The sequence below is a fragment of the Alexandromys fortis genome, unplaced genomic scaffold, assembly GCF_014885135.2.
Source record: "Alexandromys fortis isolate MF-2015 unplaced genomic scaffold, M_Fortis_MF-2015_v1.1 scaffold_84, whole genome shotgun sequence".
Taxonomy (NCBI): domain Eukaryota; kingdom Metazoa; phylum Chordata; class Mammalia; order Rodentia; family Cricetidae; genus Alexandromys; species Alexandromys fortis.
In genome coordinates this window covers 4,366,419-4,381,124 of record NW_026068017.1, presented here as the reverse complement: position 1 = coordinate 4,381,124, position 14,706 = coordinate 4,366,419, and the positions used below count along the sequence as shown (strand labels likewise).

General features: G+C 48.1%; 1 protein-coding gene across 2 annotated transcripts in view; it reads right to left on the bottom strand.

The window, feature by feature from the left end:
- Positions 1–14,096, bottom strand: part of Wrap53 (WD repeat containing antisense to TP53) — a 16,686-nt gene extending 2,590 nt beyond the window's left edge. Inside the window, exons 1-3 of one of the 2 annotated variants that reach the window (XM_050162527.1) lie at positions 13,422–14,096; positions 13,202–13,300; positions 12,407–12,518 (exon numbers count right to left, since the gene is read on the bottom strand). In XM_050162527.1, the coding sequence (XP_050018484.1) occupies positions 12,407–12,518; positions 13,202–13,300; positions 13,422–13,819 (609 nt within the window). In that variant the 5' untranslated portion in view covers positions 13,820–14,096. The remainder of the gene's footprint in view (positions 1–12,406; positions 12,519–13,201; positions 13,301–13,421) is intronic. The other variant, XM_050162526.1, reaches the window with a different exon arrangement.
- Positions 14,097–14,706: the final 610 nt, after the last annotated feature.

Sequence of the window (14,706 nt, the reverse complement as noted above, 5' to 3'; positions counted from 1 at the left end):
TTTTTTTTTTTTTTTCGAGAAAGGGTTTCTCTGGGTAACCCAGGCTGGCCTCAAACTCACCGAGATCCACCTGCCTCCGCCTCCCAAATGCTGAAATTAAAGGCTTGCGCCATCACCTCCAGGCCATAAAATTTTTTTAAACACTTACACAAGACACAAATAATACCCTAATCTAGAGACAAAGAATCAAGCAGGTTCTATGCCATTTTACCCTTTAAAGATTATCAGGTCTTAGGATTTAGCTCAGCGGCAAAGACTTTTTCGACTACTGTGTGTGTGCTCACACATCATGCTGCACACGTGTGAAGTCGGGGAACAACACATCCTCCCTTTCCCACATGGGGGTCCTGGAAATCTAACTCAGATCTTATATTTGTGCCCCCCATACAGGGTTTCCCAGATCCCAAATGGGCCTTGAACTTCTGAGCTCCCTGCTGGCACCTCCAGGGGACCGGGTTGCAGGTGTATTATCACACCTGCTTATGCCCTGCTGGGGAAGGAACCCAGGGCTTCATGCTCGGGAGACAAGTGTTCTACCAACCAGGCTCCATCCCCAGGAAATGTACAAACATTTAACAGCAAAATAAGGGCCACGGACCCACCTCAGTGGGAGAATACTTGCCTGGCAGGCGTCAGGCCCCAGGTTTAATCTTTACTACCACAAACAAGCAAATGTCTATAGCCTTTCTATCCAGTTGAAGAAAAGGTCAGAGTGTGGTATCTCTTGCCTGTAATCCCAGCACTTGAATAGAGACAGGAGTTCCTGTGTGTTCAAGACCAACTTGGAATACTTAAAGAATTCCAGGTCAGGACTGGCAAGATGGCCTAGTGGATAAAGGCATTTGCCTTTTATCAGGTGGATCAAGGCCAGCCTTCTTCTTCTTTTGTTCTTCCAGACTGGGTTTTTTGTGTAGCTTCAGAGCCTGTCCTGGAACTCACTCTGTAGACCAGGCTAGTCTCTAACTCACAGAGATCCACCTGCCATTGCATCTGGATATGCCTGGCAAAAATAATAAATTTTTTAAAAAAGCGGGGGCTGGAGAAATGGCTCAGTGGTTCAGAGCCCTGGCTGCTCTTCCAGGGGGCTCAGGTTCAATTCCCAGAACCCACACAGCAGCTAACAACTGTCTCTATCTCCAAGATCTGATACCCTCACACACGTACACCAGGCATACCTCAGACAAAAGATCAATGCAAGAGGCAATCGGATCTCTGTGAGTTCAAGGTCAGCCTGGTCTACAAAGCAAGTTCCAGGAGAGTCAAAGCTGTTACACAGAGAAACCCTGTTTCAGGGGGAAAAAAATTAAAACTAAATAAATAAAATCAATGCAGATTAAATAAATATATATTTTTAGACACTGCCTCAAAAGCTGGAACACAGGGGCTGGGGTGTGGCTGAGCAGGTGGGTTGCTTGCCTAGCATTCACAAAACGCTAGGCTTGAACCAGGAATAAATGGCTCATGCCTGGAACCCCAGAATCTCAGCACTCCAGAGATAGGCAGGAGGATAAGAAGTTTAAAGTCAGCCAGGGCTACTCGAAAGTCTGACTCAAAAACAAAACAAAACAAAACAAAACAAAACAAAAAAGAAAAATAGGGATGAAGGTGTTGAGTCGGTTCAGTGGGCAAAGGTATGTGCAGTGCAAACCTGGCAACCGTAGTTTGATCTCTGGAACCCAAATAAAGACAGGAGAGGAGCTGGGCAGTGGTGGTGCACACCTTTAACCCCGGCACTCGGGAGGCAGAGACAGGCAGGTCTCTGAGTTCCAAGCCAGCCTGGTCTATAGAGTCAGTTCCAAGACAGACTCCAAAGTTACACAGTAAAACCCTATCTTGAGGGGGAAAAAAAAAGGAAAGCACAAACCTGTCACCTGATTCTCATGAAGGCCAAAGCACACCTGTACCCATGCCTGCGCCTCACACACACGCTAATAAACAACAGCAATAAAAACAAATAATTTTAAGTTGACAGTTTTAGTGCTGTGCTGGAGTGTAGCTCAAAGTCCTGGCTGTGATCCTCACCACTACAAAAACAAACAATACAGGCAATGCCAGGAAGATAAAGAACGCCAGGCACTTTTAGATGTAGCTGCTGAGAGCAGAGAGCTGAGCGCTCTGGAAAAAACAGGCAACTCTCACAGCTGGAGGCTGGTCAGCCTTTGGCTAAACTATTCTGCTTGCTGGCTGTGAAATGGTGTTTCGTCATGGCATAACTTGGGATTTCAATCCATACCTTAGAGTTGTAGGGTGAAGGTGAGACCGTTTGTCCTATTATTTTTTATTTTTGTCTATATAGGGTTTCACTTAGTCCAGGCTGGCCTCAAACTCACTATGTGGCTGTCAAGGTTGGCCTTGAACTACTGTGTCTCTTTGTTTCCCAAGTTCTGGGATGAGCCTCACACATGGCTTCATCTTCTCTGTATTTAGGCCCATCGCGCCATCATTTTTGCCTTTTTTCTCCTAGGTTGTTCTCTTCTCCACAGTTTACACAGTGTTTACACACTATGGACACCAATCCTTCGTAAGCTACTTGCTGATGTCACCAACCACGACTTCATCTCCTGCCCCATCAGCCTGAATCCTACAGCTGACCAGCTGGGGCACAGCTCCACTCGCATCCCACAGGCACCTCAGACTCTGCTGCTCCGGGGCCCCACACTGGTTTGAAAATCCACTCTGTGCTCCTATTACAGCTGCTCCAGCAGTCAACCTGCCGGAACTCTAGAGTCACTAAAGAAAAGGGAACCTCAACTGAGGAATTTCACAGATGCCCTGTAGGTACTGTAGGTCTGTGGGCATTTTCTGGTTGATGTAGGAGGGTGCAGCCTGCTCTAGATGGTGAGCCTAGAACATATAAGATAGCTGACCATAAGCTTAGGAACAGCCAGGAAGGAGGCAGTGCCTCTCTTTGGTCTCAATCACAGCAGAAAAATGAACCAGAACAAAACCCATCCTTGACATTCTACTCCAGGTCTGTCCCAAGACAAGGGTTTGCCAATTCCCCTCCAGGGCTCCCTGGAATCTGTTTTCTCCCCTCCGTCCTCTCCTGATAGCCCATGACAAGCCACTACCTCCTTGGTAGCACCTCTGCAACAGCCTGAGTGTTCTCAGACCACCCACCGATCTCCAAGCTGGTCGAGACCTTAGTAAGCTGGAGATCTACATAGAATCACTCTCCGGCTAAGATGTTTCAGAGACTCCATGTAGCCCTTTCCCTTATAAAGACTCCCCTCAGCTACCAAGGCTCATCTCAGCCCACTTCCTTAAAACAATCACAATATCCACTGCTTTGACTCTCATGAGAGAGCAACTCTATATGTTCTGAGCCACAGGCTTTCCAGAACTGGTCTTTGTTTTTAGTGTTATTCCTTCCCCTCCCCTGTGACTGACTCCCCCGGCAGAATCGAATCCCTCCAGGTCCTAGGTGCTGCTTCCTCTGCTGCACCCTCCAGGCTCCTCACTGCCATCCTGAACAGCGCGAGAGTCCTGTTGGCCCTGCTCATCACTGTCCTCTCAACGTCCAGGGCAAGATCACAGGCAAAGGATTTGCTCATTTGTTTACTTTCATTTTACATGTATGAGTGCTCTGCCTGCATGCGTGTATGCATGCCACATGTGTGCCTAGAGCGCTCAAGGTCAGAAGAGGGTGTCTGATCCCCTGGAACTGGAGTCACAGGTGGTTAGGAGCCATTATGTGGGCACTGAGAACTGAACCCAGATCCTGGGCAGGATCACTCTTAACCACCCCGCGACCTCTCCAGCCCCAGTAAGTAATGTTTTCATGAGCAAATGGAGACAGCAACACTGTTGCAGTAACATAACACCCAAAATAATTAGATCGTGAATTAAGGAGTGAAGAGGGCGATTAGAAAGATTAGACAGGCTTAATGAGACCTGCTAATGTAACGATGTGGAGCGGTAGGAAGGAGATTACAGGATGAGACCCCGGTTTCTGGCTTGGATCTCTGAGGCCACAGAGATGGTGGAGGACTTATGAGACACAGAGAGGCTATGAAGCCAACATCCTTTGAAGTAGAATCAGAACAGACTTTGCAAGGATAAAAGAACAATCGCCTAGCTCTGGCCCTGGGGGATGAGGACACCTCCACCCCCAATCTGAAAAGGTCTCTGGAGAGGGCCAGAGGAGCAGCAAGAACAAGTGGGAGTTCTAGAAAGCTCTGTGAAAAGATGGAGACAGTAAGAGGGGACACTACATAGGGAGGGGAACTATTTCACACAGGTACACAGGAATTCAGTCATCTCTTAGTACCCAAGAGGCGCTGATGCCGGGACCCTCCCCCACAACACCAAAGCTGTCGTGGTCAGTCCTACAGACCGTGTGTATGCTGCAGGATCTGCAGAGCCTACCCCCTCTCAGATGCGCCAATCTCTAGGTCACTTTTCATTACTAATAATATGTAAATGACACACTGAGAGTTGCTGTGCCGCACGCGGTGTAGGAAGTGTAGTAACAAGGGAAGAAAAGTTCCAAACATGTTCAGGACAGACCCCCCTGGGTTCTGTTTATTATTTACTTATCTATTTATTTTTACACCCAGCCGCGGCCTTCCCCCATCCTGCAGATATACAGATGCCAGAAGCATGGACAGAGGACCAACTGTCTCCCAAACTGTGTTCATACACGAGGCAAGCAGTGAGTTCTCAGACATGAAAAGTGAGAGGACTCAGCTAGAACTAACGGCACACGCCTGTAATTCCACACGTGGGAGGCTGAGGCAGGAAGAGCACAGCTTCAATCAGGGTCAGTCTGGGATACTAAGACTCAGTCTGCAAAAAAGGAGTCGGAGGATGACACAGCTCTGGCTAACAAACTTGTATAAAAACCAAGCAAGGGTTTGAGCCCCAAAACTGGGGTAGGGGGGAAAAAAGCCAGAGAGAATACTTTTAAAAAATGAGGTTGCAGTAGACCAATTTCACCCACATATTGCTAAACGCAAGAAAGTAATGATGCAAGAAAATTTTGAAAACAATTTCTGTATCATAAACCATTAATATACAGAGAAATACCTACACAGAGACATGTGCAGACTGTTGAGCTAAAGTGTTTTTTAAAATCTCATGGAAGAGGCCGGGCGGTGGTGGCCCACCCACACCTTTAATCCTAGCACTTAGGAGGCAGATGCAAGCGGATCTCTGTAAGTTCGAGGCCAGCCTGGTCTACAAGAGCTAGTTCCAGGACAGGTTCCAAAGCTACAGAGGAAAGCCTATCTTGAAAAACAAACAAAAATCTCATGGAGAGAGTCACAGCACCAAAAAGAAAAAAAAATCTCATGGAGGAACCTGACTCTGCTTCTCTGCGGGGTGAGACAGGTCTGTCTTTACCACAGCACTAGGGAGGCAGAGGCAGGTCCATCTCTGAGGTCTGCTTCTCTGCGGGGTGAAACAGGTCTGTCTTTACCACAGCACTAGGGAGGCAGAGGCAGGTCCATCTCTGAGGTCCATGCCAGTCAGGGTTACAAAGTGAGACCTTGTCTCAAACAAAACAAAAACCCACAGAAAACAAACAAGCAGAGAGGGAGAAGAAGAGAGGAAAACAGAGGGGCTTCCAGAAACAAAAGGGAGAGAGGAAGGAAGGAAAAGACCACTTACTTAAAGCACCAGGAGGAAGCCGCTGGAAACATCCTCCTGCCTCAGCCTCCTGACTGTAGACTACATGGGCACTGGCCACCACACCAGCTGGCAATCTGCAGAATAATGTTTGCTACGAGAATCCTAGAAACCCAAATGTCCAGAAGGGAAGAAAAGGGTTTTGTTTTGTTTTTTTCAACAAAACCTACCAAAAGCACTCAACAAACGCCATTAGACACAAGAACGAGGGAGCCTGGACCACTGTGAGAAACATTTAGTACATTATTGTTAAAAAGGAAAAAGCAAGGAGCAGAGCTGGAGAGATGGCTCAGAGGTTAAGAGCACTAGCTGCTCTTCTAGAGGTCCTGAGTTCAATTCCCAGCAACCACACAGGGGCTCACAACCATCTATAATGAGATCTGGTGCCTCTTCTGGTGTATATATGTTAGCAGAACATTGTATGCATAATAAATAAATAAATATTTAAAAAAAAAAGGAAAGGAAAAAGCAGGAAAGAAAACCATGTACTACAGAGTTACAAGCACATAATCGGCTCCCGTACTTGGACACAGCTTTCAGAAACCATGGCAATGAAGTTCAAGGGCTGAGTTCTATAAAGTGGCAGGTAGTGGTAGCTCTCTGTTTTGAGGCAAGGTCTCATGCTATAGCTCAGAACGGCTTAAAGCTCACTACATAGCCCAGGCTGGCCTTGAACTCACACCAGCCCTTCTGCCCCAGCCTCCCAAGTGCTGAGATTCTTAGGCATGAGCCACCACTGTAGGATCTCATTCTCTATTCTCTCTCCTTCCCATGTCTCTGTATGCGTGTACATAAGGCCCCAAGCACGGTAGGCAAGCAGTTCCACTCCCAGGGGGTTGTGATGGCCAATAGTTTTCAATGTTTATTACTGTGTGAGAGCGTGCACACACTATGTCACAGTGCACACACGTCAGCCAGAGGACAAATTTGTGAAGTTGGTTCGCTCCTTCCATCTTTATGTGAATTCTGGTGATGTGTTACCAGGCTGGCCTGAGCAGGACCTCTACTGTGATAGTTAACGCTGACCGTCAACGTGCCAAGACCTAGGGTCACCTAGGAGATCACCTGTCAGGTCTGTGAGGGGATTTCTGGACTGGATTACCTCAGATAGCAGGACCTACCCTCAACGGGAGAGGTTCTGCTCTATGGGCTTGGGTCCTCCTGGGCTGGATAAAAAGGATAAAAAGGATGGAGTACCAGCTTCCCACACCTCCGTGCTTCCTGACTGATGATAGGGGCCCGATGCCATGACTTCCCTGCAGTGATGGACTATACCCTCAAACTGTGACCAAAAGCAACTCTTCCTTCAGTTGCTCTCTAAGATATTATCACAGCAAGGAGAAAACTAACCACACCTCAGTGTCCTTGTTTCTCCATAACCAAGTCCCTATATCCCAGTGTCTAACCACCCCCGCCTGATGCAGCCTCTCTACTATACCAGAGCCCCTGGTCTTCAGACTCCCCCAGTGTCTGCCTAGGAACCAGGGCTTTTTACCTCCTCCCTGAACTCACCTATCTGTAGCCTCTGATCTAGGTAGCCATTTAGCACCAGGCCACCCTTCTTTCTGGAAGCCATGAAGACTCACAGGAACATTCGTCAGTCAAGATGTCCCATGCAATCTCAGCACATGTGAGGCCAAAGAGGATCAGCATATGACTGACACCTCTGCCTGACTTGGTACACAGAGAGTCCCAGGCCAGCCAGGGATACATGGAAACTGACTCAAAACAAACAGGGCTGGTAGATGGTTGAGCAGTTAAGAGCATACACTGCTCTCTTGCAGAAGGCGAAAGCTCTGTTCCCAATCCCATGCCAGGCAGTTCCAGGGATCCAACACCCTCTCCTGGCCCCTGTGGGTACCTGCACTCACACATAGAGAAACAGACAAAAAAAGAGAAAAAAAAAAGTAAATAAAAAATAAATCTTAATAAAAAAAAAAAGCCAGGCATGGTAATATATGCCTTTAATCCCAGCATTCTGGAGGCAAAGGCAGGTGGATCTCTGTGAGTTCAAGAGTTTAGTGTATAAAGTAAGTTCCAGGACAGTGAGGCACACACAAAGAAACCCTGTCTTGAAAAAAAAAAAAAAAAAACAGACACAGAAACAAAAGACAAGCACAAACATATCCCTTATCCCCAGGCACTAGAGAAGCCCATCTTCCGGCTTACCCAGCATTACATTGGCACACATGCTATTCCATATTCCCAAATCTGTCTTAAATTACTCTGTCAGCTCCCCCAAATCCTTACTCAGCTAAGGATTTCCAATATTCATACTCCAGGATCTAAAATCACCCTTCTTTTCTTCTTCTTGGAACCCCATTCACCCTCCAGAACTTGCCAGGCCCTGGCTATCCCATGCCCTCTTGAGCTGCAATGGCTTTTGGGCTCACTCCCCTCCTCGGTATATACTTCACCCGGAGACTCAGCCTTCCGACGGGTTGCTTTTTTGTTTGTTTCTGTTTTGGGTTTTTTGTTTTTTCACTTTTAAGCTGGAGGTAGGCCATGATTCACTATTTAGACAAGGGTGAACTTGGCCTTCTGATCCTCCTGCGTCCATCCGTAATGCTGGGGTTACAGATGTGAACCACCACATCCATTTTATGAAATGCTAGGGACCAAACCCAGGGCTTTGTGTGCCAGGCAAACTGTCTACCGAGTGGATAAATACGAGTGTGAACTGTCCTCTTCACACTCTCCAGTTCTTGATATCAACCCACATCTCCATTCTCCCCTATTTTTTTGGAGGCAAAGAGCCTCCCTGTGCAGCCCTGGATGACCCAGAACTAGCTATATAGACCAGGCTGGCTTCTGCCTCCCAAGCCCTACTTTTAAGGTACATGCCACCATGGCTGGCTTCCTTTTCTCTTTCTTATTCTCTGCAACCTACCCACCTGGTTCTGCATTTGCTTCCTATAGATCCTTCTGTTGTCTTTATTATTGCTGCTCTGTGTGTGTGGTGTATGTATAAGCATGGGTATACACACACCACAGTGCATGTGTGGAGCTCAGAGGACAACTTTTAGGGGTCAGCTCTCTCTGCACCATGGGCTGCATGAATTGAACTCGGGTGTTAGGATTGCTCAGCAAGCACTCTGACCTTCTCGGTCCTCTCACTGGCCTATAATCTTTTTAAAGATGTTTAATCCCACCACTTGGGAGACAGAGTCAGGCAGAGCTCTGTGAGTTCAAGGCCAGCCTGTTCTACAAAGAATTCCAGGACAGCCAGGACTACAAAGACAAACCCCGTCTCGGGGGAGAAAAAAAAAATGGAAAAGTACATGAGTTTTTTGGCTGCCTGTATGTCTCTGCACCACACGTGTGCCTGGTACCCGCAAAGGAAGGCCAGAAAAGGGCATCGGATCCCTCAAACCAGAGTATGTAGACTAGTGTGAGCTGCCATGTGAGTTCGGGGAATTGAACCTGGGTCCTCGGGAAGAAGAGCCAGTGCTCTTAACTACTGAGCCATCATCTCTCCAACCCTCCCTACACTCATTCTTGAACTTTCAAATACAGGAACTATGAATTCACTGTCCTCTTCCAGATACCACTGTTACTCACCCCTGTATTCCTTCAGGTCTCTGCTCAGGTGTCTGTCACCTTAATAGCGAGGTCTTCCTCAAGTAATCTTTTCATTGCTGTCTTAAACAAAGCTTCACCATGTAGCCCTGGCTGGCCTGAACTCAGAGATCCACCTGCCTCTGCCTTCTGTGCTGGCATCCAAGGAGTGTGCGGGGCTGGAGAAGTGGCTCAGCAGGCAAGAGCACGCACTTGTTCTCTTCCAAAGAACTGGGGTTCAATTCCCACCTCCCATGTGGTGGCTTACAACCATCTGTAACTCCAGTCCCAAGGGATCTGGTGTCCTCTTCTGGCACCTGTGAGCACCAGACATGCAAATGGCAAAGACGTACATGCAGGCAAAACACCATGTACATTACAAAAATCAATCAATCAATAAAGGTGTGCACCACTATGCCTGGCCTAATCACCCAGTTTAACGCTGTAGCTGGATCCAGCTGCTCTTCCCTGCTCTACTTTCTCTGTGGCATCTATCAGGTAACATTTTACTTTGCTGCCTCTTTCATACCTATTTCTTTCTGTCCTGAAACTAGCTCCTGTAGACCAGGCTGGCCTCGAACTCACGTAGATCTGCTTGCCTCTGCCTCCTGAGTGCTGGGATTAAAGGTGTGAGCTACCACTGCCTGGCTCATACTTATTTCTTCCCACAAAACATAAGCTTCCTAAGGACAGGACTTTTGCCTGTTTTATGCCTTGACTACTCCTCAGGACATAAAATATGCTGTTCACAGAATGTTCAACAAAAGCGCACTGACCCCGGCAGGCAGAGTGACACATGCCTACAGCCGCTGTCACTGAGGAGTCCAAAGCAGAAAGACCCCCTAAGTCCAGATTTTTTTTGTTTTTTTTTTTGTTTGTTTGTTTGTTTGATTTGTTTTTTTGTTTCCAAGACAGAGTTTTCTTGTATAACCTTGGCTGTACTAGAACTTGCTTTGTAGACCAGGATAGCCTTAAACTCACAGAGATCCACCTGTCTCTGCCACCATGCCCAGCTTTGAGTCCAGTCTGAGAGATGCAATGAGACACTAACCACAAAATGAAGACTTACGTCCCTGTGAGCCACCACAAGGCTGAGAGGAGGTGACTCTCCCTTCTCTGCTGCTGTCTTTCAGAGCCTGGCCAGACCCTGCACGAGAGAGGTCCCTGAGCCTCTTCATGCTCTCTGCAACCCCTCTCTCGCCATGTAGCTAACATCAATGTGCGCAACTCAAATGTCTCTAAAACTGAACAACAAAAACAACCACACAACAGAAAACATGAAGAGGAGGGCCAGGGCTGCAGCTCTGTGGTCAAGTGCCTACCTGACATGTACCAGACACACAGAAACCGGAAGAACAAAAGCACTGGACAATCGACTGCTGAAAGAAGCAATGTGGGCCTGTCCTGTGTGGGCCTGTCCTGTGCCGAGGATCTGCTTCCTCAGCAACTAGAGCCATTCCCCTCAGCTGCTATCTGCCACGAGTGGGCTGTGTCACCAAAGTGGTACTACCATCTCTAACTATCAAGTTCACCTCCTCTATTTTTACAATTATCCATTCGGTTTCATCAGAAACCTATTTATAGGGTGGAGAAATGGTTTGGGGGCTGTTCAGGGGTAAAGACCTTAGTTCAATCTCCTACAACCCACTTAGGCAGATACAGTATCTCCTGCCCGAATCTCAGAACTATGACAAGATACAAAGTAGAAACATGACAATCCCCAGAAGCCTGCAGGCTACATGTAGCAGTGAACAAGAGACCCTGTCCAAAGGACATGGAAAGCAAAGACCAATGCCCAGGGTTGTTTCCTGACCTTTGCATGTCCCAAAATGGGCACACACAGAGATCCAATGCCTTCTTCTAACCTCCAAGGGTAATGAACACACGTTATATACACACACATACAAATTTAAAAATAAATCTTTAAAAAGCTCCTGCCTCAAAAGACATACACACTTTCGACGTCACTCTTGCTCAGCCGGTCCACTCATTATCGTTTTGAAACTCTAAACAGACTCCAAAAGGCCTTCCCCCAAGATCCCACATTACACGGCTGCCAGTCACCTCTCCACCCACTTCCCCGACACCTGCATTCCTTCTGTTCTGTGAACACAGCTTAGGGTCTTTGTTTTACTGTCGCCTCTTCCTGCAAGTTTTTCCACATCATATAGCCGTCATCTTCAGGCCTCATCGAAAAGAGTCTCCATTTCTACTGCCCCTCCCTGACCTGTACTCCTAAAGTGCTAGTTTCTGCAAAGCTGTTTTTGTTTTATGACTTGAGACAGGGTCTTACTATGTAGCCCCCTGGCTAGCCTGGAACTCACTCTGTAGACCAGGCTGGCCTCACACTCACAAGAGACTCGTCAGACTCTGCTTCCTGAGTGTTGGAATTAAAGGAGTGTTCCCTGACACCTCACTTCTGCAGAGTTTTTGCTGTCTTCTGCAATGTTGGAAACTGAACCAAGGGTCTCTTGGATACTAGGTAAATACAAAGGCACAGAGCTATACCCCTAGCCTGAAGCAGTATGTCCTAGTCACCCTCAACTTTCTCTGTTTTTTTACCTTCAAAGCAGTTTTTTTTTCCCCTGTTTCTTAAAGAGATGAGGCCTCGTGCAAATGCAGTGCTACATACCTGCAACCTAGCCTCGTGATAACACGGCGTTACATCCCTGCAACCTCAGCACTTACAGGTGAAGCCAGCAGACCAGGGATTCAAGGCCATCCTCGGCTATATGGCTACTTTGAGGCCAGCCTTCTCTACATTAACATTAAGATCTTGTCTCAAAGTCTTCATCTGCCATTTACTTCTGAAAGAGCCCAGCCCAAACACAGTGGCCTAGGCCTTGCCGTGCAGTTGAGGATGACCTCAAATTCATCCTCCTGCCTCCACCTCCAGAGGGCCGAGATTACAAGAGTAAGCCAACACACCCAGTTTATGCAGTGCAGGGGCTTGAACACGGGCTTCGAGTGCCAACTGAGCCACCTCCCAAGCAGGCAGTTAACCGCTTGATAACCACCTAGACACACACTGTCACAGAAATCATGACCAGAGAAAACACAGACTCCTGACTAAACAGGCTGACTTCTCTCTAAATGACATTCGTGGCGAAGGAACGTCCTGTCTGTGAACAGGTCACCCGTGGACACACCGTCTTCATTGGCAGGAAGGGCTCTAGTGTGTAGGGCTGGCAAAGGGGCTGAGGCAGGCCCTCCCCCTTACCATTTCTGCATATTCCACCGGCTCTCCTTCGCTGTACAGTTCCGGGGGCAGGTTGTAAATCCGTAGGACATTATCGGCACTATTGGTCAAGATACAGGAACCGTCAGGGGCCCTAAAAACAGGAAAATTAGAAAACTGGGCAGACCTGATTTCCAGATATGTAGGGCTAGGGCTACTTGAGTACATACACCCCTGAGAAAACGCCAGTCAAAAGCTCATGCGGAGGGTGGTGACACACATCTATAACCCCAGCTACTCGAGAGGCTGAGGCTGAGGAGCTCAAGACCCAGGCCAGTTTGTGCAACTTGGTAAGGCCCTATCAAAAATAAAGCAAATGATGATGATGATGATGATGATGATGATGATAAGACTAGGAGGTAGCTTAGTGGTGAGGTCCAGGCTCGCATGTTGGACACACTAGGCTAAATCCACAGTCCCAGAAATGGAAATAAAGATGGACAGGGCAAAGGAAGGAAAAAAAACCCTAGTCTCAGTATTCGCCAGTATTCTATCACTCCTTAGGCACCTCTAGGTAAGTTTGTGGTTTGTCTGGGTTTCTAGTGTTTTGTTATGTTTTTCTGAAACAGGGTTTCTCTGTACAGCCTTGGCTGTCCTGTACTCCCTGTGTAGACCAGACTGGCCTTGAACTCAAAGACCCTCCTGCCTCGCCTCGAACTCCCAGTCCTTCCTCTATTTCCCAGATTACAGGATTGTCTCACCACGACGGGCCAAGTACGGGTGGGTTTTAAAATGAAAATCCCGAAGGTGGCCATATCCCCGCCCCTTTGTACTTACCACTTACAGCCTTTCAGGAAGTTCTCGGAGCGGGTGCTGAACTCGGACCAGGAACCAGTGAGATATCGGGGTATCTGTGAGAAGTTGTAGCTCCAAAAGCTGGAGAAAGGACATGGAGAAACAAACGGGTCGTCAGAGCAAAATTGGCCTGTGGTGGAGCTGAGGACTGGTGGCTGTCGTTTCCACACGTCCAACGTCCTCAGATTCCTGAGTCACTTACGTGTCCCCCTCGACCACTGGACCGGGTTCTTCAGACACACCTTCCACGGCTTCTCCTGACTCCAACGCAGGCTGATTCGTTTCTTCTACAGGATGGCTCACATTTTCAGAAAGTTCTTGCTCCTCGATCCGAGGACTCAACTCAACGGGAGTATTGAACTCTACTTCCAAGGGAGCGGAGGAGAGAGGAACCGAGTCCCCTTGTTGTGGCTCCGGGCACACGACCGAGTCAGCTACAGAATCTGTGGCTATCTGGCATTGCTCATCTCCACTGCAAGGCGGTGGTAACAGTTCCGAGTCTGTATTTTTATCCACAGGGGAACCTTGGGGCTCCGGAGCTGGGGCCTGGTCAGAAGGGATGCTATCCGGAGCTGACGGTCGCTCCTCCGACGTCTTCATTCTGTAGGGCAAGCGGGGAGGACAGGGGCCGGGCAAGCCTTGTTTGCACCGGCTATCAGCTGCTGAGACCAGATGGCATTAAAGTTCCCAGGGATCCGGGCGCAGGACTGCACAGACCCACCGCGCCTGCCTCTCTCTTCCAGGAAGAGTTAGCCGAACCCCGCAACTGAGGGCAAACACCGGGAAACCAAAGCAGAAAGCAAAGCACCTGGTGTCGCTACGCGCCGCTACTGCTTCTTGCTCTCGCGGGAGTCGGTTCACCTTCCGATTGGCTCTCTGCATCCCGAGTAGATTCTGGAGAGGCGAGGCGGGAAGGCACGAGTTTGCCCAACCCTCAAGCGCTAGAGGCTTCTGGGAGTTGTAGTCATCACTCTCGGTCTCGGGCGAAAAGTACATGCGCTCCCCCTACTGTCCGCTGGGGTAATTCTTAAGGTACCTACCCTCCCTGACCTGCAGAGGGTGCTTAGTTTCTACAATTTTTGCCCCTCTTGAATCTCTTGTCGAGTCAGGCAACCTCAAAATAAGATTTCCTCTCTCTCTCTCTCTCTCTCTCTCTCTCTCTCTCTCTCTCTCTCTCTCTCTCTCCCTCCCTTCTCCCTCCCTCCCACCTCCCTCCCTTCTTAGCTTTCAAGTTCTCTATCCTCATAAAATTTTCGTTGCTGTGCAATTGAAGGCTGTGAAAACAACTTTTACGGATAGTGATGTGATAAGGACTGTACAGGAAATTAAACAAGATGGTGTGATATCAAGTATCTTGGAGAACACGTTAGATTGAGATATTAAGAAAAGCCTTTCTAAAGCGACATTTTAGCTGATGGGAAAAAAAAGAAAAAAAAAAACAAGAAACTTAGCTGCCTAAAGCATTTGGATTATCCCCCGTTTCAAAA